We start from the raw sequence: 24,879 nt of genomic DNA, 5'->3' as shown, positions 1-24,879 counted from the left end.
TAAGAAGTGTCAAAACTCGTGGATGAGCTTCAGGGTTTAGTCTTTAAGGTCGATAACTGGGAAAATATGCCTGTAAATGTTTTGATATGTTGCAGTTGTCATCCCCAGTCAGGAATGAGGGCACGAGACCAACAAGTTTACAATGTAAAGTAAATCAAAGAGGACTACTGTAGGTCATACAGACGGGCATTCACAAATTAGTACTTGCTAAAGATAAAAAAGAAACAACATCACAAAATCATGAGAAACGTTTGACATGATGCTCGACAGTTGATTCACATTATTAACCATTACAAGCTGCACCAGTGGTATGAAATGGTATTCACTTCTTGTCTCCAAAGTGTGCACAAGTCGCCACTCACCCTGATCCCCACCGGCCATTTCTCGTACTAATACATTACTAATGGACTATTGCTCGTCCCTGTCAAAACAATACAACGCTAGATACAGTACAAATTTAATGTTTGTGCTTTTTGTCGCCGCTCGTTTTTACCTGCTAGCTTATTACGCTAGCTCCAAATGTCCAGATCTTGCAAGAATGTGTTGCTGAGACAGAGACAGGTGTCAAACGAAGTTTAGTTTCTACTCATTTGTCGGTCTAAAAAATGCCATTTTAATGTCACAATGTTCAGATGATATGTGGCCTGTGAAAAATGCTCCAATATTTACTTCAGTGACTATGGGGCAAAAGAATCGGTCATAATCGAACATTCACTTTTTCCATTGGAATGAATAGACTCAGGACATGGTGCAAGTCTCATAAAGGGTTGGGTCTGTGTCATTAGTGTCCTGCATGGCATGGGGCATGTTCTCCATCAGGGATAATAATAAAATGTTTTTGCGCTGACGTGATATTTCAGGCTCGAGGTTCTCCAATGGTACAAAAATTCCTTTCGGCAATTGATTTTCCATTCACTGGGCCGAACAGCCTTCTGCTTCCATCAAGTTTGCAAGCTGTGGACAGTTGTATGATCAGTGACGAACAGGATCAAGGGGCATCATAGAGCACCATTAATCTGCTTTTTTTTCTATAATTAGTAGAAATTAATGCATTATTTTGACAACTTTAATTATCAAGAAATACATTTACAGATGTTGAATATATTGATTTTTAGAGCAATTAAAGTTTCATCATGTTTCATAATAATCTATGTGATGCCTGATCAATGACACTGTGAAGCAGTAAAAATATAATTTGACACTTTTAATGTGTCCAGGGACACTGACAGAAGGTCTTGTCAGTAAAAGAAAATTACAAAATTCAACCTTCACACCAATCTTTGAAATGAATTACCAAAACAATAAAAAGAATTAACAAAATAAGGTAAACTTGCATATTTATGACAAAACTAAAACATCTTTATAGTGCAAATATTGTTTTTCGAACAAAATAACTAATATACTTATTTTTCAACTGTAAACTAACCTACAATGTCTTTCAGCATTTTTGAACATCCTAGCTGCTAGCAGAGCTGCCATGATCACTCACATCCCGGGCATCACATAGGCAATGTTTTCCAGTGTGGAGGCCTCAAAAAAGAATGAGAAGAAACAGTGGTTTCCTCCTGAACACACAACATGCTGGCAGAAGCACCACGTCACTCGTATGCATGCGCGTGCACATAAACAGAGTGTTAAGTATGTGGTGTGAACGGTCTGTTAAGCGGCTGCATCTCTCACCAGTGTGTGTTGTGTGTCGCTCTGCAGCTCTGGTATCTCTGTGGTGAGGCAGATCAGAGGAGCCAGGGCACACAGCAGAGAATCCAAGAGTAGAGACAAGCTACTCGACACACTCACCATTTTCTGCAGACACAGAGACAGGCAATTATCACCCCCTGATGCAGTGAATATGCTTTATGTTCCCTAGAGGCAAAACGAAACCTGCCCTTCTAGATCTTGCAGTCTTTTGCAGTCACGTAGAGACACATTTTCTGTCCGAACTAAAGCCGACAAACCAGTCATGGGTTTATTCTAGGACTGCAGTATTGCACAGCTTTTAAAATGTCTTTTGCCTTTTCCTAACACACTTCTTTTGTACAAATTAGTGTTGTTCATTTTCAATGTAAGAGAAAACACATCCAATTTAATTTTGCCCTTTGGCTTTTATTTGGACTGTATGTAAATTACATTTTGCTTAATACACACCTGGTAGACAGGTGCAAACAAAAATCAAAGCATACAATAGAACAAATTGAAATCAGCACAAATTGTTTTCTTTTAATGTGCATATATTAAAACAACAGCTATCTTAAAAAAAAGTTTAATATTTTGATATATTTTTCAGCCCCAGGATCCATGTCTCAATCTCCATATTGTGTCATAATATACAGTACACTAGTATTTTAGCCCTATTGCACTTACACTTATCTGTACCTGCAAATTCACGGGCCTTCCTAGTTAGGAATTTGGTCTGGATGTCTGGTAAATTGAGCTGTAATCAGTAATCTCCACTTGTTGTTATTTGCTCTCAAACAGGCACAGCACAGTAATTTGCACAGCCACTGTGGCCGACAGGCATAGCACCCCTCATCTGTTACTTTAAAAAGTAAACAGAAAAAGATGAACAACATGCAACACTATGAGTTCATGAAGCAGCACTTGTTATGTACTTTATCATTAGAATTAGGGTTATATCATGATTGGAAAGATTAGAAATATAGATATCCAATTAAATCGAATGAAGGAACAGCCTCTTTATTATCTATGCGATACCCTAACAATGTCAAAGACTCAGACCAGTATTCATTAGAAATTAAGACAAGAGTTCTGTTTTTCTGTTCTTTGTTTTTTTCAACACTCACATTAGTCTCCTGAAGATGGTGTCCAATCAAGGACAATGATTCCCCCAACAGGTGCAGGTGAGCTGCAGCACTGACAGGATCCGGTTTCGAGCAGCCAGGACCCCTGGATGTTGATCTGAGAGTGTCCCTGTCTGAAGCGGTGACACAGCACAAAGAACTAATGGGAGTACAGGTGTCAGTCATGGGGCTGGATACCATGGGATGAACTACAGAGCTCAATGTAGAAGGTATCACTGAACTAGGAACAGGTATGAACGGACATGGCCTGTGGCTCACTGGAGTGGCAGGAGGGGTGATAGCCGTGGTAATGGGACAGTCTGCCATGTTGTGCTGGTTATCTAGATACACCAAGTACTCCAACATGGAGCTTGGACTTGCCTGCAACAGAAAGGTAGAGAAATGATGAAGCATAGAAGAACAGACAACTAAACTTTGAATAACATACATGACAACTACCTGATCAATGCTGCCCTCTGCTGTACAACACAAATGCAGCAACTTGTCTTGGAAGTCCTGAAAGAGAGACTTTAGATATTAGTCCTGAGAAAGTATAGCAGTGATGAAATCACAGGCAGTTTAGATCAGATTACCTATTTACTGATGATCCTACAGTCTTAACATCCACAGACAAACTTAGAATGTATTTAACCCCACGTTTTTACATCCCATCTGTTCTGTCACCTCTCCTCCTGTTCTTATTTCCCATCTAGCTTGTGGCACACAGACAGGAGAAGCAGGGAGGAAGCTGGAGGACTCTGCTCCATAGAGTGCAGGCTCAGCTCCGCTGTTGCCTGCAATATGTCAAGTATTCATAAACTTAAACAACAGATGATTATGATTATCCCATGCCTTTCTGCACCTTCAGATGGCAGTCATCATCTAACGTAATCAACAGTCATGATGGTTTTAACCAAAATTTTTACCACTGAGCACACACAGTTACACTAAAAGCACCTTACCAGAGTGTTGCTTGTTAAGCAAGCCTTTTGGTTCCTGAAAAAAAGGTGAATAAGAAGCTATCACAATTGGTGCTAGAATTAAAAGTGAATCAACAACATGCAAAAACAATGACAACACTGCAAAACAGTTACCTGTAATGCATAATGATGTACTGCATAACTGATCAGGCAAAACATACACCTAATTCAATATACAATCAATCATACACTGCATTACAAAAGCTGCCTGTTTCACAGTTTTATAGAGGGCTTAAACAGAACAGTGTGTACCATTCTGCATGGTGCGATTCTATTTATTTTACACACACACACACACACACACACACACACACACACACACACACACACACACACACACACACACACAGTCATAAACTGGCAAAAGGTTGCCACAAAGCAGAACAGTTCAGAGTTCAATATCTGCAGTTAAGGATACACCTTTGACCTTGCAACAGGATACAATATTGATCACAATGTATCAATTACATATGCCAAGACACTATATCGTAATATATCATGTAATTTGTCACACCCCTTAACACAACTGTTAATACTCTTAATCGTCAACAACTTGTCCACCATTCCTCTAACCACCAATGCAATCCACCTTGTAGAGCCTCTCCAGCTCCTCCTCGTCCATCATTGAGTCTTTGAGGGACCTTTTATTCTCTCTCTGGCTGAGTCCACTCTCTAGGCCCACTTCAGCGTCCATCTGCACCATCAGGAATGACAAGGACAGTGATTCAGCAGCAGTAATGTTAACTGACATATGAGCTTCACTTGTGATTGAGAGGCAAGGGAACACCAATGAGAGAGAGAATATAGCATAACTTCAGAAATAATTCAGTTACAGTATGATCTAAAGACCATTTCATTACAAAATGTACTTTATTTTGATGATATGTCTGGCCCTATTTGAATTTGTTAAGATTTTTGTCAGACCAATAAGAAGGGCTGACTAAATGTATTCTAATTCACTGTGTCAGTTTGCCAGAAATAGAGCATTTGCATTAGGCAAGTGAATTAATCATTAACCTTTATTGTCAATGTCTTGGTATAGTCAGTAGTGTAAAGAAAGTACATTTACTCAGGTACAGATCAGTACTAATTTAATGTATTACTTTACTTCAGTATTTCCATTATATGCAACTTTATGCTTCTACTCCACTACATCTTAGGGGTAAATATTGTACCTTGCACTCCACTACATTTGTCTGACAGCTACAGTTACCAGTTACTTTTCAGATTACAACTGTCCTGTGAAAACCATGTATCTCCAGATTTTGAATTTTTCTGACAAACTGAAGGATTAGAAAATCATCCTACTTATAAAGCTACATAAAGTATGTTTTAAAGACCCTCTTGGATCAGCTGGAAATGGATTATCACAAAGCTGAAAACAGGGCTGCTTATGAAAAGTGGTTCATGTGGTTCTCACAGGACGGTACAAACATGAAGATCTTATAGATTATGATGTATTGCTGTAGATTAAAATAGCCAACAGGATGTAAAGTAGTTCAAAGTAGCATCTACAGCAATTAAATGCAACATATACATCAATGCAGCAGTCACATTCACCCAACAACATCATATATAATAGTTAAACACTGACAGAGACCATTTTACTGCAGAATGAGTACTTTTGATACTTTTATCGACATTTTTCTAATAATTCTTAACCTCTACATACTTCTACTTAAGTACGGTTTTAAACACAGGACTTGTAGTGGAGTATATTCAGCGTGCTATTAGTACGTCTACTTCAGAAAAGGATCTGGATACTGCCTCCACCACTTGCCATAGCAACCGAAATAGAGGAATTAGCTAAATGCTAAGATAGGTGTTTTGTAGCCCGGAGGTCTCGCGAGTGTACCAAACAAGCAACAAGCAGTACCGTCTCAGTGTTGCCTAAATACATGAGTTAATGTTGCTAATAATGCAGTTAAAACTGGGACTGTTTGCTCCTTTCTAGTCGCTGAGGTTGTTTTGCTGTAAAACAAATGAAACAAACGGCTAAAACTGTGAGGATGTTAACGTTTACATGCCGCCATGCTGCAGGTTTTAAGTCCGTAGTCGATGTTGCCAGGTTACAGCGACATTTGACGGCAACGTCATGCCTGAAACTTCGTTAAAAGCTAACGGTAACTCAAAAAACGACTTTCGTGTAGGTTTTGTCAACTGAACTACGACCTAACATGTACTATCATCTTAAAACGTCATACAAACAACCTTAAGACCGAGTCTTGTTTTCGCCGGAGCGCTCGACTAAACTCAGCCCTCTCTCATGACGGTGAACCACGCGAAGGAAGAAGCTGCTGACTCACGTTTAGCAGGTCTCTGTCTCCCTCCCGTATGGCTGACTCATGTTAGGCCAGAGCGACAGTGACCGAACTGATTTAATAGATGACCAATTATCATGTCTCCCTGCAGCTGACCCAGCATAGAAGTTCTGTGACACAGTTTCCACATTAACTGATGTTCTTGACATTTTTTTTTATTGTATTTAAGAATTTTTCACTACTTTACAGTAAAACGTCACCAGACTGCGTGCATTCTACATTTCTGTATCAATTCATTAAAAATAAGCTGCATATTTAATTTTCACGTGGGCCTTTCCATAATGGGAGTAAACACACTTTGGGGCCAAAGGTATGTAGACACCCCTGTCTCCATGCATTGAATGTCTACTGCTCGTCATGGTTTGCTCTGATAGCACAGAAATCACAAATTTGCCCCAAAGGTCTTCACAATCTCTACAACACACGACACCCTTCAACATTATTTTGTGTGCTTCCAATTTCATTTGTGCAAGCAGTTTGGGAAATTCCCTGTCCTGTTTAAACACACTCACCTATGCTCAAAAGGAGGTCAATAAAGAAACTGTTTGAGTTTGGTGAGGTGAATATCTGCTGCAAGCCGGCAAACATGATCGTCCGACGTCAGCCAGATTCAAAATCTTGTAGAAACCTTCACATAAGAGTGGAAGCAGCAATACTGACGCCCATGTTTTTGGAATGAGACGCTCAGCAATCATATAGGGGTGTAATGTGCAGGTGTCCACAGACTTTTGGCCATGCAGTATTTGTTCTTTCAGCAGTGTTAGATTGCTAGTAGTTTGTATCGCTGAAACCAGCCATTACTAACACATAAAGGATGCCACCAACCAGACAGTCAAGTTCAATGTGACTTGAGAGTTGATGATCTATCCAACTGTGCTGCTCTGTTTACAAAAAGGATGAACTCTGCACAGATAGTTCAGCTGTTTTAACAGTTTTAAGCTCTGGTTTTAAAACAATTTAAAAAAAATAAAAGAAAGCAGCATGTTTCACCACATCTTTTAATATAATTGTTGCAGCCTCCACTGCTCTACTATTGCTTCTGTACTGAACGTTTTCTTCCCATGCCAACGTTCACAGATTTATCAGGTTATGTGGTGCAACTTGTTCATGTTTCTGATGAGCTGACACTGCTGATGTATTGCACTGATACTGTCATGTGATTTTTTTTTTTCTTGTACCGTTAGTCACTGTTTCAACACTTCCTCGCTCTTCAGAAATTCACACAGTCATGTTTAGGGTCGGCTCCTCCTCTTGGCCGGTTCAACTTTGGAATTCCAAAGCTGCGGCGTCACGTTTAGCACTCAGTCCCTCCTCCTCCTGGTTTTCCAGGGCAGAACTAAAACCTCCTTACTCATGCTAAGTCCCGTAGTCCCTCCCTCAGGACTTTACCAAGTTGCGTCCATAGTTGCTGCATCATGTTAACTGTCAGTCCCTCCTACTGATTTTTGCTGAAGTTGCCACATCATGTTTAGCTGAGGTTTTGTGACGCTGAGTTCCTGTTTTCATTCAGCTGCTGGAGGGAGGAGACAAAGGAGGATCGTATAAAAGGAGGAGAGGACGGGTGGCACACAGAGCACAAACTGTACTGAACACCCAGAGAGAAGACTGAACCGCTGTGATTATAGACCAAACCACCAAACCTACAGAACTTCATCTGGTGAGTCGAACACAAACTTACACTACTATTTTTTGTCATGTTTTGAATTTCTTAACCTCTCTCTGACATTTTACACCTCTTGAATGCCTGTACAATGTTGGTGATCATGTTGGATGATTGTTTACGTCCTGCAAAAGTACCTTTCTGACATCATGACGTTTTTTCAGGGCCACAATGGAGACCGAGAAGAGAACTCAGACTACAGCAGAGCAGACAACTGACCGGTAAGAATGAGCTGCTGTGATTAATTGCATATTTAAATCCTTTCTTCCTAACTCACTCACATTTCACCACCGGTCACAGTGTTCATCTATCCTTCAGATTATTGTGTTGAAACTCTAAGTATCTTGAGAGTTAACATTTAACTCTAAACATTAAACTTAAGCTGAGTTGATGAGCGGCTCTGCATTCATGCTGCTGCATCCAAAAAGTCAGTTTGTAGTGCAGGATGTGCTGACTTTCTGTCTGTGATTGCAAAATTTTATCAAAACTGTTGTTGCCTAGATTAGATAAACATCTACAGGTGCCGTATTTCACATAAATGAACAGAAAATATCTGCGTTCAGTGCAACCTGCCTGCACTGATAATGATTCATTGTCTTTTTTGCAGGGATCTGTCAGAACAAATCAAAAAGGTGACAAAGGAGAGTCACGTCAGGGCAGAAAACACTGAGCTGATGCTGAGCTTCCAGAGGGGACAAGTCACACTGCAGCAGTACAAGGTAACGCAGTGGAGCCCAACATATTTTTTTTATTTTTATCAGATTATCTCACTTTTTGCATACCTTTTTGTGGGCTGCTGTGGTCCTTGTGTCTGACACCACCTCCTCGTCCTCTTCAGCTTCTCCTGTGCTCGCTGTATGAGATCTACCAGGCCTTGGAGGAAGAGCTGGAGAGGAACTGCAACCACCCGGGCGTCGCACCCATTTACTTCCCGGCTGAGTTGGCCAGGCTGGAGGCCATCGAGAAAGACCTGGAGTTCTTCTACGGCCAGAACTGGAGAGAGAAGATTGTCGTCCCCGCAGCCACTAAAAGATACTCCCACAGACTCAGACAGGTATGTTTCGCTGAATCGCACATGTATTACACACAGTTTCTCTGCCGTTTGAAACCGAAATAACACTCTTCATTCCTGTTGTTTTCAGATTGGTAAAGAAAACCCTGAATTTCTGGTTGCCCACGCTTACACCCGGTACCTCGGGGACCTGTCTGGAGGTCAGGTCCTGGGTCGAATCGCCCAGAAGTCCATGGGGCTGAAGGACAGAGAGGGTCTGGCTTTCTTCGCTTTCCCTGGTGTGTCCAGCCCCAACCTGTTCAAACAGCTGTATCGCAGTAGAATGAACAGCGTGGAGCTGACAGAGGAGGAGAGGAACGGCGTGCTGGAGGAGGCTGTCAGAGCTTTCGAGTTCAACATTCAGGTACAATGAAATGTCCCGTTGAGGGCAGCTAAATGTTCAAGATCAACCTTTGCTCTTGCAGTTGCCTATGAAGCCAGAGGCATCTGATGGACATCCTTTGCTTTGTTTTACAGGTCTTTGATGATTTACAGAAGATGCTGAGTGTCACAGAAAACCAGCTGCAGAATAGTTCAACACACTCCAAACCAGTAAAGACGCTCCAGATCGATGGAACCATCATCAAAACTACCCCACTGCTCAGGATGATTCTGGGACTGTTTGTGGCTCTGGCCACAGTCAGTATGGGAATCTATGCTCTTTAGAGAAGCTACATAACAAGAAATACTATGTATTTACTACTAAGGTTTTAAAATCTTCACTTTTGTACTGTAAGATCATTACAAAACCTTAACCTCATTATAATTTTAACTGCCTGGAAGTTACAAAATGCTGTGTAATGTTTGTTTTTGATCTGAGAATCTTGAAATATGCATTCATGAAATCTCAGTGTATGATTCTCTGGTCAACACTGTTATCCAGTGTGTGTTAAATGTGCAATATGTGTGCTTTTAAATATGTAAATATGTGACTTTTTAATAAAATATTTTGTTGGAAAGCGTTGCAGTTTTGTGTGGTATTTGTTTGTGCTTTAATTGGCACCGCTCATGCATATTATTTTCTTGTAATGGTACAACACTGCTGATGCTCAGGGTCCAGCTGGTTGACATTTGCACTAATGTTCTGGCACCCGACCATGTGCCTGCTGTTCATTGGCCCTTGCTGTTATGATGGTTCCCGGTGAAACACTGGGAAAGATTCACTGTTCATACAACTGCGCAGTTAATGAACACAATTGCTGGTAAACCATCTCCAACATGCAGAATTATTTTCGCCTTCTCTTCATCAGGCTGGCACCTTCTGAAACAAGCGCCGCTACTAACAATTATTTTTATTATTTATTAATTTCTTAATGCACAGTGAACTCAACTATCACACTGTATAAAAAAGAGGAACTGTGATTTAGGCAAGCAAAAAGAAAGCAAAGCATATTTTTTGTTTTCGCCACAGTGACCTCCTCAGCTTTAACATGTAATAAAGAGACGACACGCCATACTTGTGTAAAATTTGGTATCCACTTTTATTGTGGTTTCATAATTTTCCTAAAACATGCGCCAGCGGCACACATTATAAATTAAAACACAAAATGATTGTTAACAGTAGCCAGAGCACATTTCTGGCTTCTTCCTAGGCCTACTTCATGGTGACACAAATCAGTGCAGTGCTGGTATCTGTCTCCCCCTACAGGACAACTAAAAGAACACCAAAAGTCTAGTCAGAAATGATTGTACTTCACAGGAATTGGCTTACCTCAACCTTAAAAGGCACAGCAGCCTGAGTAAATCAGAAATGTCCTCTTATTGTCACCTATACTGTCTAAATAAAGCTGGAATAATGCTTTACATTCAAAATACATTCCTTTCTAATAGTAGCTTCTCTTTCATCATGCGGTCAGTGTCACAAAGCACACGTCTAACACCAAAAGGTAAAAGCATTTGTGTGACCCGACCCGGGCGCTCTGCAAATGCAACCCTTGCTGTGAGAAGGCCATCAACCCAAAACAAAAGCCAACAGCTTCAGATGAGAAAGAGAGAGGTAACTACAACAAGGCTTACAACTGACAGGGTTAACTCACAATGTTACCACGACATGCCAATCTCTACCCACCACCCCCTCAAAAATCCCACACATATCAAAACTCACAATCATCTACAAAATCTACAAGCTACAGAGTGACACATGAGGGGTAGCCCAAGGTGCTTTAAGGGGGACTGCAGAGCAAATCCTGTCTTTGTAAATGTCACCAACGGTAAACAATGAAAAGGGCACACTGAGGACTGTTTTTTAAAACAAAACAGAGAGCACAAACTAAAGGCAAAGCAAAGAAGAGGTTCCATACTGTGGAAGGCAACAAACAGATCCACATTATAAAAGCAGCTTCAAAGGAAAAAGCACTACAGTACAAACAACAAGACCCTAGTCAAAAAAATATTCAATTTTCAAATATCTTCAAAAGCTGAAATGACACCATATTATCTCAGGGGACCTCATAGCATATCTTTGCTCAGGAAACCTATTTTTCTATGTTCTGATGATTGCATATAAGTAGAGAGGCCTGTGCTTTTGTGCCAGTCAAGGCCATGAGTTCACTTGAAAAAACACAGCAACTTCACTTCATGTTTTCACTGGATTTTCTGACAAACAATGATGCCAAGACAAATTTCCTGCATTTTCTCCATAGATATACCATATTGCACATTACGTATTGAAAGGGGAAGGAAATTATATTGGTGACATGCATCTAATTACCATAAAAATCACAAATTAAAATAGACTGTCAGTCATACACAAGTGAAAACACATTGCAGTAATATTATGCTACGTGTACAGCTTTCCATCTAGCTTGATTTGGCACGTTGTTCTACTGTAAAAGGCAAAGATTTCCAAAGCCCAAATAGGTGCATACCAGACCTAAGCAATGTACTGTAGGGCACAGTTTAACATCTGTGTGCATCCTAAAACACCCTCCAAACATCTGCATAACGCCATATCACCATGGCTACTTGTTTGAACAGCAAGGACAGTTTTAGCTAAAAAGGTGCAGTTAACTTTTAGGCAGGAGCAGCCACCATGAGGCTGCTCAGTTGGTTTCGTAAGAGGACAGCAGGGCTGCATCTACCGGCTCCATGCAGGAGGGGCAGGTGAAGGAGCGCATCAGCCAGGGGTCGATGCAATCCACGTGGTAGATGTGAAGGCAGGGCAAGAACCGAATGGGATCGCTGTACTCAAAATCCATCATGCAGATCACACACCTGGAGCAGAGAGAAACCGCAAGACATTAAGCATGAATACAGTGCTTGTAAAATTAGGTCAGGAAAATCAACATTTATAGATTCTCAAACACACACAGACTGTGATACATCATGCAGCACAAAACACAATAAACCCTCCACACGTATTGTTAAAATTTACTTATGACATGATCCCATCATCTCAACTTATTTATCCAAACGCTCAGGCTGCAAGAAGAAGAAGAAAAAGCGGAATACCCCCCCCCCCACCCCACAAAACAAAACAAAACAAAAAAAACGGCCAGACAAAAAACAATGTAATGAGTTTTGCCAATTTTATACTCACTCTTTCACTTTCTTGTCAGAGGGGTCGGAGCCTGGGTCGAAGATACCTCTGGGCAGGTGCTGGATAAGACCGATTCGCTGGGCAATGCGGACCTGCTCCTCCTCGGTCAGCTGGCACGCCAGACGACTCTCACCTGGAGTGGGATGGTACACCGGCAGCGGCTGGGTGCGCTCCTGAAAAGGCTATGAAGCAAGTCTTCTTGGTATGTTCCCTTTGCGTTCGAGCCTGACATAATGGATCTATGAAGCTAATACTGTTACTGTTTGTCAAACTGAACATGGAAATCATTTGGAGGACATCCAAGACAGCAATGCACCTGTGTCTCTGTCAACACCAGTGGAATGGCTGTCTTACTGGTAAGGATGATGTGGTTTAAGACTTTATCTACGTTAAATCATGGAAAATTCAACCGTTGGCTGTTTTATTCATATCTTCATATCATATCATTTTATTCCTTGCTTTTTTATTTTTTTATTAATAGATAATTATTTCATATCGTCTTATTTTGATTGACATATTTGATATATGATTTATAAGATGTATTCATTATAATTACAGGTAAACATCACATTTTCTGAATGTACAGCACAGTATGCCCATGCCTCTACCAGCTTTCCTACCATAATAGTATGTTTCTGATAAAAGTAAGCTCCAACTTCCAAATTGAGACAAATACTTTAAAAGTCCAAACCTGAACAGTGTTGTTTGGGGCTACGGTTATTTCATTACTGAACATTTCAATCAGCATCAATACTGAATGTCTGTTTAGGTTAGTTTTTGGTAACATGTTGAAACCTCTGAGGTGACACGACCCCACAGTGTACAGTTGTGTTAAAAAAATAGCAGTGCTGAGTTCACTTAGTGAGGTCTGTGATTCACTGAAAAAAATAGGTGTTAAACAGGTGGCCCTTATTTAAGGATCAAGGCAACTGACGCTGCATGTCGTCATGTAAGATGTCCCATTGTTAATAAAAAGACATGTGCTGAAGCGGTTACAATTTGCCAAAGAACACATTAACTGGCCTAAAAAGAAATGGTGTAATATTTTGTGGACTGATGAGAGTAAGATTGTTCTTTTTGGGTCTAAGGGCCACAGGCAGTTTGTCAGACGTCCTGCAAACACTGAATTCAAGCCACAATACACAGTGAAGACAGTGGTGGTGCAAGTTTCTCATACTACGGTGTTGGTCCTATTTATCGCTTATCAGGGATCATGGATCAGTTTGAGTACATCAGAATCCTGGAAGAAGTCATGTTGCCATATGCTGAAGAGGAAATGCCTTTGAAATGGGTGTTTCAACAAGACAATGACCACAAACACATCAGCAAGCGGGCAAAACCATGGTCAACCAGACAAATGGCATTCAAGTAATGGAGTGGCCAGCACAATCCCCGGACCTTAATCCCATAGAAAACTAGAGGACTGACATAAAAAATGCTGTTCATGAGGCAAAACCAAGAAAAGCAGAGGAATTGTGGAATGTAGTACAATTGTCCTGGACTGCAATACCTGGTGAGCGGTGCCGTGGTTATGCAACTAAATATTAATTTATGATTCTCAGGAAAGTTGAATCTTCAAGCATTTCTTAGTTTATACAGTACATGTATGAGTTTGTAAAGACAGATGTCAACACTGCTGTTTTTTTGAACATTATATTTCTTGACTTTCTGTAAAATATTATCAAATTCAATTACTTTCTCCAGTTTTCTTGCTTTGAAATAGGATGTGCAGTGTCCCCAATGAATTTGTGTTCATTCAAATTTGAAGAATTTTAAACACACTGCTATTATTTGGAACACAACTGTTTGTATCTGGAGCTCCAGCAGCTCACCTGGTAAGGCGGCGGAGGCTCTCCGGGCAGGCTGCCGCCCTCGGACTCGTTCAGCAGCGACAGGTCATCCGCACCTTGTGAAAACAGACAGTTCCCCATTGAACTGAGACCACCATGAGCGTGACCACTTCGTACTGAGGGTGAACGACACCGAGCAAGCGTCAGCAGGAGCTAAGCTAACTGGCTAACGTCTGAACGATTTGGCCTCACGTTAGCTTAGCTAGTTAGCCGATAGTCTGTAGTCATTCCGAGAGCAGCGTGACGGAAGTCGGCGAGAGGAGAAACGCCGCTCTCGTGATGGAGACGTCCAGTGCTGAGCTACGCGGTGGCTGGCAAAACAACTGCTGACATAGAGTTCAACCGTCACAACGAGGTGATGTTTGTATTTGCTTGTACTCTGGCTTCTTGTGTTTACAAAAAAACACAAACCGGAAATGGTCATGAGTATGTGTGCAAAACAACGGACTTCCGCCTTTGATGAGACGTCATTAGAAATTCAGAATAAAAGCGAGAATTTTAAGATTTTTTTTGTCAAAGTCATACATTGGTGATGAGGGACGGATAATGAGACAACGGGCACCCGAGTGGCCACAGACCTATACTTATACTGTTATATGGCATTTATTCGTTTATCTATTATGGAAAAATATAATAAACCATCAAATAAAGTCTGAAATGCAGGTTATAAAATAGGATTTACAATATGGCCAGAATCTATGAAATTATTCCCCTTCATCAGCACTGTACACACACACTGGCATTTAGTCTGTCGGGAAGAGTATATAATCTGTGCAACACAAACCTTTGTTTCTTTGAGAAAAACAATTCTCATAAAAAAGTTTGTAACGCTGACGCTTAATTGTGAAGGATCATTTCCGGATGCATGAACAGCGTAGCAGACGGGGGCGAAACACATGTCAGTGACACTGCAGACCGCTGCTCGGGATGTTAACCTTATTTTGTTTTTCAAAGTTGTTAGTGGAGAAAAAAATAGCTGTTTTTAACTGATCTGTTTGTCTCGTCCCGCTGTGTTTTCGTCCTGTGCTGTTTTTTCAGTTCACAGAGATCTTTAGACCGAGAAATAAGACATGGTAAGAAATGGAGGCAACGCATGACAATTGTGTTCTGTGTTTAATTTATGTTATTGTAAGAAATGGTTTTATATAGCAACATTTGTTATTCTACTACGGATTGTTGGCATATCTGCAGTGCGGAGTGGATGTTGGCGGTGTCTTTTTAAAAAATTTAGCTCATTTTTATCTGCTATCTATGATCCGGTGCCAGGTACGTAATTGTGGTAGATAATTCCTCTGATTTAAATTTAACACACTGTATTCCAATTAGTCACCGTATATAGAAAAGTTTATTCACATGTGAAGACAGCCCAACAATATAATTATCTTTGGCATCTTTGTAGCACCGCACTTGCACTGGGGAAGAGAACAGGAAGTGATGCTAGCAGGTGTCTTTCCCGTTGCTAAAGTCGGAGTCTGCAGGTGGATGTTTGGGTGCCCCTCTGAGTTTAAAGAAATATCACAAAGGACGTGCTCTCTGCTGCAGCCACAGCCCTGACCAGTACATGCGCATTAGTTTAGAGTGTGGACAGACAGACAACCTCAGTACCATGTTTCTCTTCGAGAAAGGCCAATCAGAGAAGTCACTGTCAAACAAGTAGAACAGAGCTCAGCTTGGATACAAAGTGGGACTTCAGCTTTCCCTAATGTCATTCTTCACACATTTAGTCAACAGCTCCACCACCGGCACCACCCCCTCCTCCCCCCTGTACAAACCAACCTTGTAGGAGCAGTCCCACACCGTGCCCTGGATATGCTGCAATACCATTTTTTTCTAAAGAGAGACCTCCAGTCCAAGAGACGAGTCCTTCACCAGAGACTGTTAATGACGCAGAGGTAAGTGTCTTCTCCACAGTCTGGAGTTATATTGTGTGAGACCTCTAAAAGATCTTACTGTGAAATCTCTCAATATCCAGGATGCACCTTGTACACCACCGCTTCCAGTGGAAAATGGACCCCAGTTTCCATCATCAGAAGGACAAGAAGACAATCCTGATAGTGAAGAGAACCTTGTTCCAAAGCAGGAAACTGATCCTGCCCCACAGACACTCAGTGGCCCACAGGTATATTTCTGTAGATATTGTTTTTCCATATCATTATCCGTATCACAAAGAGCATAAGATATAACTCGGCTTTCTTTCTGTCTCAAGCTGACGGAGCAGCGAGATGAAGCAGTCGCTCAGATGGACCAGGCTGCAGACGACCAATCGCCCTGACGCACTTTATTTACTTAAAACCAACATCTACATTTCCCAGCACTTGAAAATGCTGTTCCTAATGGCGCTGACACACTGTAACAGGGTACAGTCGAGTGAGCACATCGCTTCATGTTCAGGCCAAAGATGCTTGAATATGTTATTAGCTGAACTGATCATATAGAGTTTGCTTTTTTCGTACATATTACAGCCACTGAGTTTATTGTGCCTTTGAAAAACGCTGAACCAAACATCTTAAAAACAGATATTTTGGTAACATAGTCATAAAAATCTGAAATAAGCTCCCAAAATGCTAAACTATAAGGACTTGGTATGACACATTGAGTATATTTTGTTGCCACTATTTATTATTTAAATTATTTAAAGGAAAAGGATCAAGCTTGTTGAGAGCTTAGGGACCTAAAGACCAGATATCTCAACCCCTGCATCTTGAATTTCAATATGTAATCTGTCTCTTTTGACTTTCCTAATTTTATGGAATTATGTGCAATACTAAATCACTGGAGTACCCCTTTATTTACAGTATATTCTCTAAGATTGGAGGATGTATATTGAATGTACACTTCCACTGCTTTTTAAAAAGATCTCATTTTATTGTGTTTAAATGCACATTTCGGCCAAATGTAGTTTTTGTCACTTTCCATAAATTTAAGTCAGATCTGCTTTGAACATGATGTGATGTCTTTAGTTTTGCAGGTATTTGGTCATAAACCAAAGTATTGGACTAATTTAAATGTTAACGGGATGATGGTGCAAGATGAGAAGTCAGGGGATCACCATAGTTATTACAATTCATCCGGTGGGAACAAATGAATCTGCACCATATCTCAGCAATCCATCCAATAGTTGCGACAGTTCCCTCAAAACCAAGAATGTGAACCTGACAGTGACGTTAGAGGAACAGTTATTACAAAAACAGGTTTTGGCTTTTCCTTTAGCCTAAGTCCTATCCGTTTTCCCATGAGACAAGAAGGCAGATTTCAGTGTCAGACTCACACCCTTAATAATCCAATGAGATGGTTGACTGGAATTGTTGCCGATTTTATTACAAATAAAAGAAAATACAAACAAAAGGATGCAATGGTATGCAAAAGATAAAGTTTAGTAAATAGCACACTGCAAGGCAATATTCAGCACAGGTGAGCAGCGTATCCTGCTGCCTGCCTTCCTACAGTCATGCGCAATAGGCATCCATTGACCCGGTGGTGGTGGCACCATTCACCACCTATAGAGGACGCAATCTCACAAAATGCAGAAAACAACAAAATATGAGTGCAAGCAAAATAAACTTCAATGTGGCTCCTACACACTCGATAAGTGAAAATTCTGACCTGCTGGTGGTGCTAGATGAAAAGCCACAGATCACAAATGTCAGCAGAATTCCTCCTCTGTGCACCATAGACATGTATACCAAGTTTTATGGTCATCCATCCAAAAATTGTTGAGATATCTCAATATGGACTAAAGCGGTGGACTGACAGACAGACAGGCAGGCCAACAATAGAGCTATGCCGCTAGCACTGCTAAAAAGTCCACTTGGAGACACTGTCTTTAATACTGGTGACATCATGAAAAAAGAGACATCTCCTGACTGCACTGCACGTTGATACACTCCACCTCCTCCCCTGATGGATTTTCCCAGGTTCAGTGAGAATGAAGGGATGAAAGCAGCACATAGACAACACCAATTTCCGCCAGGATTGCTCTGCAAATAGGAACCATTTTAAGAGTTTATAGTAATACTGTACTAGTTACATGACAACAAATACTGTATACGGATATTACGCAGCTCTAGAGCTGATTCTTCATAGAAAGAAAGACATGGCACGACAAGATGGTACAGTCAAGAACATCCTTTTTATTCAATCAGGTGCTGCTCTTCTCAAACTGTGTTTTTCTTCTTATGGAAAAGAAACTGTAATTAACACATGCATTTCACCTAGAGCTCTGGGGGTGTTCTCACAAAGAAGTGGTGCTGCACTGAGGGCGTAGACAGAGGCGTAGAAGAGCTGGGAGTCAGGGGGCCTAGGGTGCTGCCTATTACACCAATAACCATACACGCTTAAGAAGATAAAGAACAAAATAAACAACAGAACAAATACACGGAGCAGTCCAGCATGAGGTGGTTAGAGGAGAAAAAAATGGAGGGACTTTCCTGAATCCTCAAAAATCTGAGTGATCAGGTTCATGCTGGCTTTTTATCTATCTGGTTGGTATGTTGTAAATGGCTAATACTGCTGAGGGTTTCACTGTGTGAGACCCACCATGAACAATAATACTTCACTTTAAAAGGTTGGTTTGAATGGATGTGGAATATGTCCTGGAAATGCAACCCCCCTCTTTCAGCCTCGTGCAGGACAAGTCCGGTTATAAGGTGCTTGTAGCTTTCATTTACAGTCCAAGGCATCCTCAAAGAGAGCCTAAATGACAGCATACCCTGACAGCAAAAAAAATCCAAATTAAAAGGAAACAAAAAAGGGGGGGGAAGTAAAACAAAGCCAAAAATAAATAGCTAAAACAAAAGAGCAAACTCTTATCCTGGTCAAAGCAGCCCCTTTCCAACATCCCAAAGCAGTTCATCCAGCCCTCTCGACCCCGTTAATGTTCTCCATAAACCTCTTCAACCCAAACCCCTGAACCCCTGTCGTCCCTTCCTAACCCACCCAAGGACACCCCCAAAAGCCCGTCAGCGTAATTTGTTCACTTACATTAGCTGTTGAATGGAGAAGCTGAAGAAGATGGGTATGGTAATACAATGTGAAGCATACAGACAAGAATAACATGTGAGCTAACTGCATTCTGCTCAGACAAAAGTTTTTCGGCATTTTTTTTTTTCACCCTCCCAACAGCGGAGAGGGCGGGAGAGAGAGAGAGAGAGAGAGAGAGACAGAGAGAGAGAGAGAGACGGAGAGTGAAGGACACACAGTTACAGACTACTCCAGTGTCTAAGAGAAAACAGACAGTGGAGACAGAGGGGAAGAAAAAAGCAAGAGCTGAACGAGAACAAGTTTTTTTGCCTTTTCAAAAATTTTTTTTGTCATTTATCAATAAAAAGTAAAGAACTAATTCACACCAGTTTCCTTTTGTACTGTATATATACATACATATATATATGTATATATATATATATATATATATATATACAGCTTTGAAAAGGAAGAGAGGATATAGGGGAGGTACAATGAAAGGGATTCATTTCGAAGGCGGAGGGATAAAAAGTTGTCCCTGGGCGCTGAGTGGGCGGCGACCTGTTGCCTCCCTGCGGCACTCAGGGACAACCTGCTACCTCGAGCCATTTCAGGAAAAAGGGGGCGATCTGGATTACAAAATGGAGTCTGTGAACAAAAGGCACTTTTAAGGGACAACCTTTAACTGCTGGGAAACTATACACTACAGCACAAGCACTATAAGAGTCATTTACAGAGGAGGGGGTGGAACAGGGGAGAGGCTCACCTTGCTGCCTATTTCATAAATGGTTCTGACCTCATATTTTTGCCTGATTTTAAGCTACTTTTCGCCCCTTTTCTATTAGTGTTATCTGTGCAGGAGACAGAGGGTCTAACCTAATGCTCGCTCCTTTGCATGTGGGTCTCAACACAACCTGCTGAATTTTCTCCAGCTCGAGATTCAGAAACACATCGAGATGATCATGGGAATAAAAGATCTCTTCTCCCGCAAAACAGGGAGGAACTTGTCATGTATTTATGCCAATGTATGTGATAAAATGAGTCAAACTGGGAGGATTGTTTTGTTTTTTGCTGGTGAGTTTCAGGCAGTGCATGGGTAAGTTATCTGAAGAGTTTCTTCGGCTTGACAGTATAGGTTTGTTTGTTTTGTTTTTTTCTAAAGGTTGAACCAAAATGCCTTTTGTGTCACAACCTTAAGGAATAGGAACCTCTCCCCCCACTCAATACAAATAGAAGAAGAATAAAAATAGAGAGGAATAATGCTGTTTCCTAAATGGTCTGTTATTTTTGTTCATTACCATTCATTTACAATAGTTCTGAAAGTACTTTATAGTGTTAAAGCACCAGTTTTTATCTGATGATAGAGATTTTTTTTCTCAAGCTGTGTAGAATTTTTTTTCCTTCAGCCCTCCCACATTTTTAAAAACAACTGATTACACATAAAACATTAAAAAAGAGACAAAGGAAATAAAAACAAATACCCCCAACTTACAAAGACTAGGATTTTCATGGCCCTCTAGTTTAGAGTCCCGGAGCTTACGGACTTGAAACAAATACATTTTTTTTCTCTTTTCTCTTAGCTTTCTTAAAAATCTCTAACAGACAAACACAATGATCTACCCAATGCATTGCACGTGGCTCAATCGACACATATTTTTCAATAATAATACTTTCCATCAAAAAACAAACACTTTTTTTTCTTCAAACCTACTGTCGATTTTTGACATGTTCATCTAGGTATTATAATGCTGCGCTGCAGATGGCGATGGCGTGTGTCGTTTGATCCGTACTGGTAACAGTAAGGTGATGTTACTTAAACGGGTTGTGGGTGGGGGGGTGGAGGGGTGGAGGGGGGGGGGGGGGGGGGAGTTCAGAAAATAACTAGACTGCCAACCAGCTCATGTAGTAAAAGTTAAAAAGGAGCATACTGTATATCATAAATATATATGTATAAGATCTCTCTCTCTCTGTCTTTACAAAAAAAAAAAGTTTGCAGTCCTCTATAAAGATCTGTCCTAGGCCAATGGTTTCCACATGCACCAACGCTACCATTCCCTGTAGCTTTAGCTTATATGTGGGAAGAGAACCTGAAGTCAAGTTTATTACTAATTGCATGAAGGGAATACAGAGGCACTTTGATATATTGTTATAGTTTTGATATATGGTTTTAGTACATAGAGCTAATGTTACTAGAGAGGCTGAGAACAGGGCCTCAGCCCTGTTTACTATCCCTGCAAAATAGAACCAACAGCTAGGCAGTCCAGTTATTTTGTGAGGTCGGCTTTTGTTGGATTGTGTCATGATGAAAATGATACCAATAGCAATTTCAATGTGAACATTTACATAGAAAAAATATCTCAAATTAAAAAGACAAATCTTAAGTGAATGAAAAACCATTAACAAAGGCAGTTTGGAGAACCAAATATAAAGGCTTCCCTTTATTATTTTATGTCTGGTTGTTGGTGGTGCTAGTGTGCAATTTATATGTACGTGTCTGTCTGTGTGTGTGTGTGTGTGTGTTTGTGTGTGTGTGTGTGTGTGTAGTCCTCTGGGGTTTGCTGTGACTGGATTGAGGGATACAAGGTGAAGCAATGCAAGGGATGCATGTGATGAGCTGTTGTTACTGTGCTGTCCATACGTGAGAGATTTGAGAAACTGCTGTCACTACTTCGCTGAAATCTGAGCATGATACTTAACGTGTTACTGCAAACTAAGGAAAAAGTGTTATGGCATGCAAGAGAAGGTTAAAACAATCTAAGTGAGACAAAACCAAAACCAAATCTCGCAAAAAAAGAGGAAATTGCAAGAAAACACCTACAAACAAAATGAAAGCTAATAATATGAAGCTGATGCTGCGTGTGCATTACTGTAAATTAAATTCCATGTCTATGAATAATAACAAGATGATATAATGAGTGGTTGTGTGACAGACTATTCTGGAGAAGAACGTCTGTATGTGCTGTATGCAAGCGTGCATGTGTTTGTGTGTGAGCGTGTGCGTATGTGCGCTGCGTGTCTCAGGGCACAGACCTGAATGTTAGCACAGCCACATCCCTGCCGCGGCAGCACGCCTCGACTCACTCCTCCGATCGCTCATCTGACCATCAATGTGCAATATTGTTCATCCCTTATTAAAAATTAATAGTGCATAGGTGAGGGGACGAACGGGCACATGTAGAGTTAGTGTTATGACTGTCTGTCGTGTGTTCACTCACGTGCACTCGCCTCATGGCTATTACTTTTCCCACAGCAGGGCGCCCTGATACTTTGACAGGTAAACAAAGACCAGCCACTTAGTGCATATATGTCACACCATCAGATGGTGTCACCATGATTGGCCAATCAGAAATGAAAAGAGGCTCAGGGCTGAGCGAACGAAGCGGCAGAGCGTGGCGACACGCAGGCGTGCGGCTGTGGTTGCGGTCTGGGCCCTGGGCAGCACTGAGCTGCAGGTGGGGTGATGAGGGGTGGTGGGGGTTGTGGGTCAGGTGGGACCAAGCACCTGGAGGAGAGGTATGTGGAAAAATAAACAGATATGGAGGCGTGCAATTTGGGTGGCAATTTTTTCAACTTGCACATCCGACTTCACCGTTTACCACTACTTGTTATTTTTTTGGATCTCCCAGCCAATGCATGGAGTTTCATTGTGGAGACAACAAAATGAAAAAAAAAAAAAAATCATAAAAAAGAAACAACAAATGTATAATTGGTCGTTTGTCAGGTTGCCATATTGTGTTTCCTTTCTGGCATTTCGTGGTGTGTGTGAGACAGTTCCTCATCTTCCTCTTCCTCCTCCTTGCATTCTGAGTCTGTCCACTCAATCTCATTGAAGCCTCCTGCATAAAGGGGGACGAACGTTCCTGTTCAAATTGTGTTGGATTGGGAGTCCTCTCGGGGTGGGGTGGGGGGTTTTGGGGGGTTCTATAGTAGTACTTTGAATAGTGTTGGCGAGAGAGAAAGACCTTTGAGTGTCAGCAGTCTGTTCTTAATCAGCGGTGATGTGTTTGTTTTTTCAAATTTCCAATTTTCATGACACAATTTTAGCTCTTGATTTCAGAGAGGCCTTGTCAGAGGAACCAGGACTGTGGAGAAGAGAAGAAAAACAAATGAGTCTTTCAGCAACATCAGCAGATTTACATTTAAATCAAGTCTCAACTCTCATCAGTCTTAAGTTCCAACTTGAAGTACAATGACAAAAAAGAAAAATATGGAAAATTACTTACTATCAGACACACAAACACACACACACACACACACACACACACACACACACCACACACACACACACAAAGGTGGTAGACGTGGTGGGACATAGCATAGTATGAAAAGATATTAAGTATGAACACAGAACAGCATCTTACACTGTACTTCCCAACCTAGGGGTCAAGACCCCCACAAAGGGTCACAAGGTAAATCTCAGGGGTCTCAGGGTGATTAATAGGACAGGAGAAAACATATTTTACAGATGTTCCTCCAGTCTTTGCCTTTTTTATTCTAGGAAATTAGACCTTTAAAAACAACAGAAAAGGGAGGCATATGCAAGCAGCAACAATGTTTAGTTTGTTTGTTGTGCTTTGTTTTACATGGTTGAAGTGGTGGGAAGTGCTTGTGTAGATAATCCTTCATCCACTAGGGGGCCACCTACTACCGCTTTCCCTCCTCACTTACAGTACTTGCTGAGCTCAGCTGTCCCACACAGTGTCAGAAAAGTTACTACCTCAACGTCAAAGCTTGCTGTTTTCGAGAGGGCTGACTCTGGTGTTTTACTCATTAAAAACACTTGTGTTATTTCAGAGCTACTAATAGCATTTAGCCTGAATGGCTTTCCAGTGAGCAAACACTAGACTATATCCGCTCTGTCATGCGCTACCAGTTTACATGTAAAGCGATCCTCCTAATATGTCTCTGCTCTGTGGGCCCGAGTGGTCTCAGGCTACACTGTAAAGCTATTGAGGGCAGCTACTCCAGGGATCCAGTTTCTCAGTTTGATAAGAGGGCAGAGTGGAGGCTTTGGCACAGGCCGAGCTGTTCTGGCTGCCGCTGACATTCCACAGGCCTCGGCCCGGGGACAGCAGCGAATCACCCCACCTTTAACAGCAAACTCTCTGTTGTCCCCCATTCTCGCAAACCCCCCTCAACCTCCATCTATCCTCCTCCAACTGTGCCTCCCTCCTTCCTACCCATGATTCTTCGGTGTTTGTAGATAACTCCACCTCCTGGCTCTGACTTCCCTTAACCCCCGTCTCTTCTCCTCTCCCTCTCTCACTCCGGCTCTCCCAGTGTAATCCTTGGCAGTGGAAAGTGACCCCCTCTCTCTAACCCCCCTTCAAGTCCAAGTTCAACTGCCTATGACATCATGTCTGGTTGCTGCGGGCAACCAGACAGCCGGGACGTGACTGTGGAGTGCAGTGAGCTTCGACTAACTCCCTCTCTCTTTTTTCCCTCCGTTTCTTTCAGGCCCTCCTACTTTGTTCATAGACGTCCCCCTGTCTGCCCCTCTCTTCCTGCAGGGCTGAGGCCTCACCACCAGAGAGCTCCTCAGACCAGCTTTTCTCTGCCTCTTGTCCCGACAGCAGTGGGAAGACTCTCTCCCTCTGTCTTGGCTAGTTGGCTAGCAGGCGGCGAGGCGGGCTGGCAGGGCCATCGTCTGAACCTCTCCATATGCCAGAGAACAGCAGGAAAGGCAGAGACCTCTGTTACTCACTCTGGCTGGGGTTGTTAC

At 41.6% G+C, this 24,879-nt stretch overlaps 5 protein-coding genes across 16 annotated transcripts in view; 2 read left to right on the top strand and 3 right to left on the bottom strand.

Moving 5' to 3' along the window:
- Positions 1 to 5: 5 nt before the first annotated feature.
- LOC121604575 lies at positions 6 to 6,056 on the bottom strand. 2 transcript variants are annotated; one of them, XM_041934135.1, is made up of 9 exons: positions 5,990 to 6,056; positions 4,368 to 4,472; positions 3,761 to 3,794; positions 3,483 to 3,592; positions 3,258 to 3,314; positions 3,062 to 3,179; positions 2,802 to 2,932; positions 1,681 to 1,803; positions 6 to 1,530 (listed from the first exon to the last, which is right to left on the bottom strand). In XM_041934135.1, the coding sequence occupies exons 2-9, from the start codon at positions 4,470 to 4,472 to the stop codon at positions 1,486 to 1,488; spliced, it is 723 nt and encodes a 240-aa protein (XP_041790069.1). In that variant the 5' UTR covers positions 5,990 to 6,056; the 3' UTR covers positions 6 to 1,485. The 2 variants fall into 2 exon arrangements, with proteins under 2 accessions (XP_041790069.1, XP_041790068.1); XM_041934134.1 differs by having other exon boundaries at positions 2,802 to 3,179.
- Positions 6,057 to 7,672: 1,616 nt separating this feature from the next.
- Positions 7,673 to 9,763, top strand: LOC121604001 (heme oxygenase-like). Its single transcript, XM_041933368.1, has 6 exons — positions 7,673 to 7,756; positions 7,924 to 7,980; positions 8,367 to 8,478; positions 8,598 to 8,813; positions 8,902 to 9,174; positions 9,288 to 9,763. The coding sequence occupies exons 2-6, from the start codon at positions 7,931 to 7,933 to the stop codon at positions 9,474 to 9,476; spliced, it is 840 nt and encodes a 279-aa protein (XP_041789302.1). The 5' UTR covers positions 7,673 to 7,756; positions 7,924 to 7,930; the 3' UTR covers positions 9,477 to 9,763.
- Positions 9,764 to 10,273: 510 nt separating this feature from the next.
- rnf11a (ring finger protein 11a) lies at positions 10,274 to 14,608 on the bottom strand. The gene is made up of 3 exons (XM_041933459.1): positions 14,181 to 14,608; positions 12,349 to 12,530; positions 10,274 to 12,023 (listed from the first exon to the last, which is right to left on the bottom strand). Exons 1-3 carry the CDS (start codon positions 14,277 to 14,279, stop codon positions 11,852 to 11,854), a joined length of 453 nt encoding a protein of 150 aa, XP_041789393.1. The 5' UTR covers positions 14,280 to 14,608; the 3' UTR covers positions 10,274 to 11,851.
- Positions 14,609 to 15,093: 485 nt separating this feature from the next.
- LOC121604652 (vegetative cell wall protein gp1-like) lies at positions 15,094 to 17,727 on the top strand. The gene is made up of 4 exons (XM_041934226.1): positions 15,094 to 15,271; positions 15,923 to 16,090; positions 16,171 to 16,317; positions 16,405 to 17,727. Exons 1-4 carry the CDS (start codon positions 15,269 to 15,271, stop codon positions 16,468 to 16,470), a joined length of 384 nt encoding a protein of 127 aa, XP_041790160.1. The 5' UTR covers positions 15,094 to 15,268; the 3' UTR covers positions 16,471 to 17,727.
- Positions 17,728 to 18,307: 580 nt separating this feature from the next.
- The window catches only part of LOC121604626 (nuclear factor 1 X-type-like), a 114,224-nt gene continuing 107,652 nt past the window's right edge, over positions 18,308 to 24,879 (bottom strand). For all 11 annotated transcript variants that reach the window (XM_041934197.1, XM_041934194.1, XM_041934190.1 and 8 more), the window contains one exon: positions 18,308 to 23,239. In XM_041934197.1, the coding sequence (XP_041790131.1) occupies positions 23,225 to 23,239 (15 nt within the window). In that variant the 3' untranslated portion in view covers positions 18,308 to 23,224. The remainder of the gene's footprint in view (positions 23,240 to 24,879) is intronic.

Source organism: Chelmon rostratus, chromosome 3 (genome assembly GCF_017976325.1).
Source record: "Chelmon rostratus isolate fCheRos1 chromosome 3, fCheRos1.pri, whole genome shotgun sequence".
NCBI lineage: Eukaryota > Metazoa > Chordata > Actinopteri > Chaetodontiformes > Chaetodontidae > Chelmon > Chelmon rostratus.
This window is presented reverse-complemented; position numbering and strand designations above follow the sequence as displayed.

Bases quoted from the DNA above. Each gene is read 5' to 3' on its own strand.
- LOC121604001 (XM_041933368.1), top strand. From the start codon at position 7,931: ATGGAGACCGAGAAGAGAACTCAGACTACAGCAGAGCAGACAACTGAC. The intron at 8,814-8,901 runs GTATGTTTCGCT...TGTTGTTTTCAG, and splicing joins ACTCCCACAGACTCAGACAG to ATTGGTAAAGAAAACCCTGA. The intron at 9,175-9,287 runs GTACAATGAAAT...TTTGTTTTACAG, and splicing joins CTTTCGAGTTCAACATTCAG to GTCTTTGATGATTTACAGAA.
- LOC121604652 (XM_041934226.1), top strand. The intron at 16,091-16,170 runs GTAAGTGTCTTC...CTCAATATCCAG, and splicing joins AGACTGTTAATGACGCAGAG to GATGCACCTTGTACACCACC. The intron at 16,318-16,404 runs GTATATTTCTGT...TTCTGTCTCAAG, and splicing joins AGACACTCAGTGGCCCACAG to CTGACGGAGCAGCGAGATGA.
- LOC121604575 (XM_041934134.1), bottom strand. From the start codon at position 4,472: ATGGACGCTGAAGTGGGCCTAGAGAGTGGACTCAGCCAGAGAGAGAAT. The intron at 3,315-3,482 runs GTGACAGAACAG...TCTCTCTTTCAG, and splicing joins AAATAAGAACAGGAGGAGAG to GACTTCCAAGACAAGTTGCT. The intron at 1,804-2,801 runs GTGAGTGTTGAA...CTGTGTCTGCAG, and splicing joins ACCATCTTCAGGAGACTAAT to AAAATGGTGAGTGTGTCGAG.
- rnf11a (XM_041933459.1), bottom strand. From the start codon at position 14,279: ATGGGGAACTGTCTGTTTTCACAAGGTGCGGATGACCTGTCGCTGCTG. The intron at 12,531-14,180 runs GTGAGCTGCTGG...CTTGCTTCATAG, and splicing joins AGCCTCCGCCGCCTTACCAG to CCTTTTCAGGAGCGCACCCA. The intron at 12,024-12,348 runs GTGAGTATAAAA...TCTCTGCTCCAG, and splicing joins TCTGACAAGAAAGTGAAAGA to GTGTGTGATCTGCATGATGG.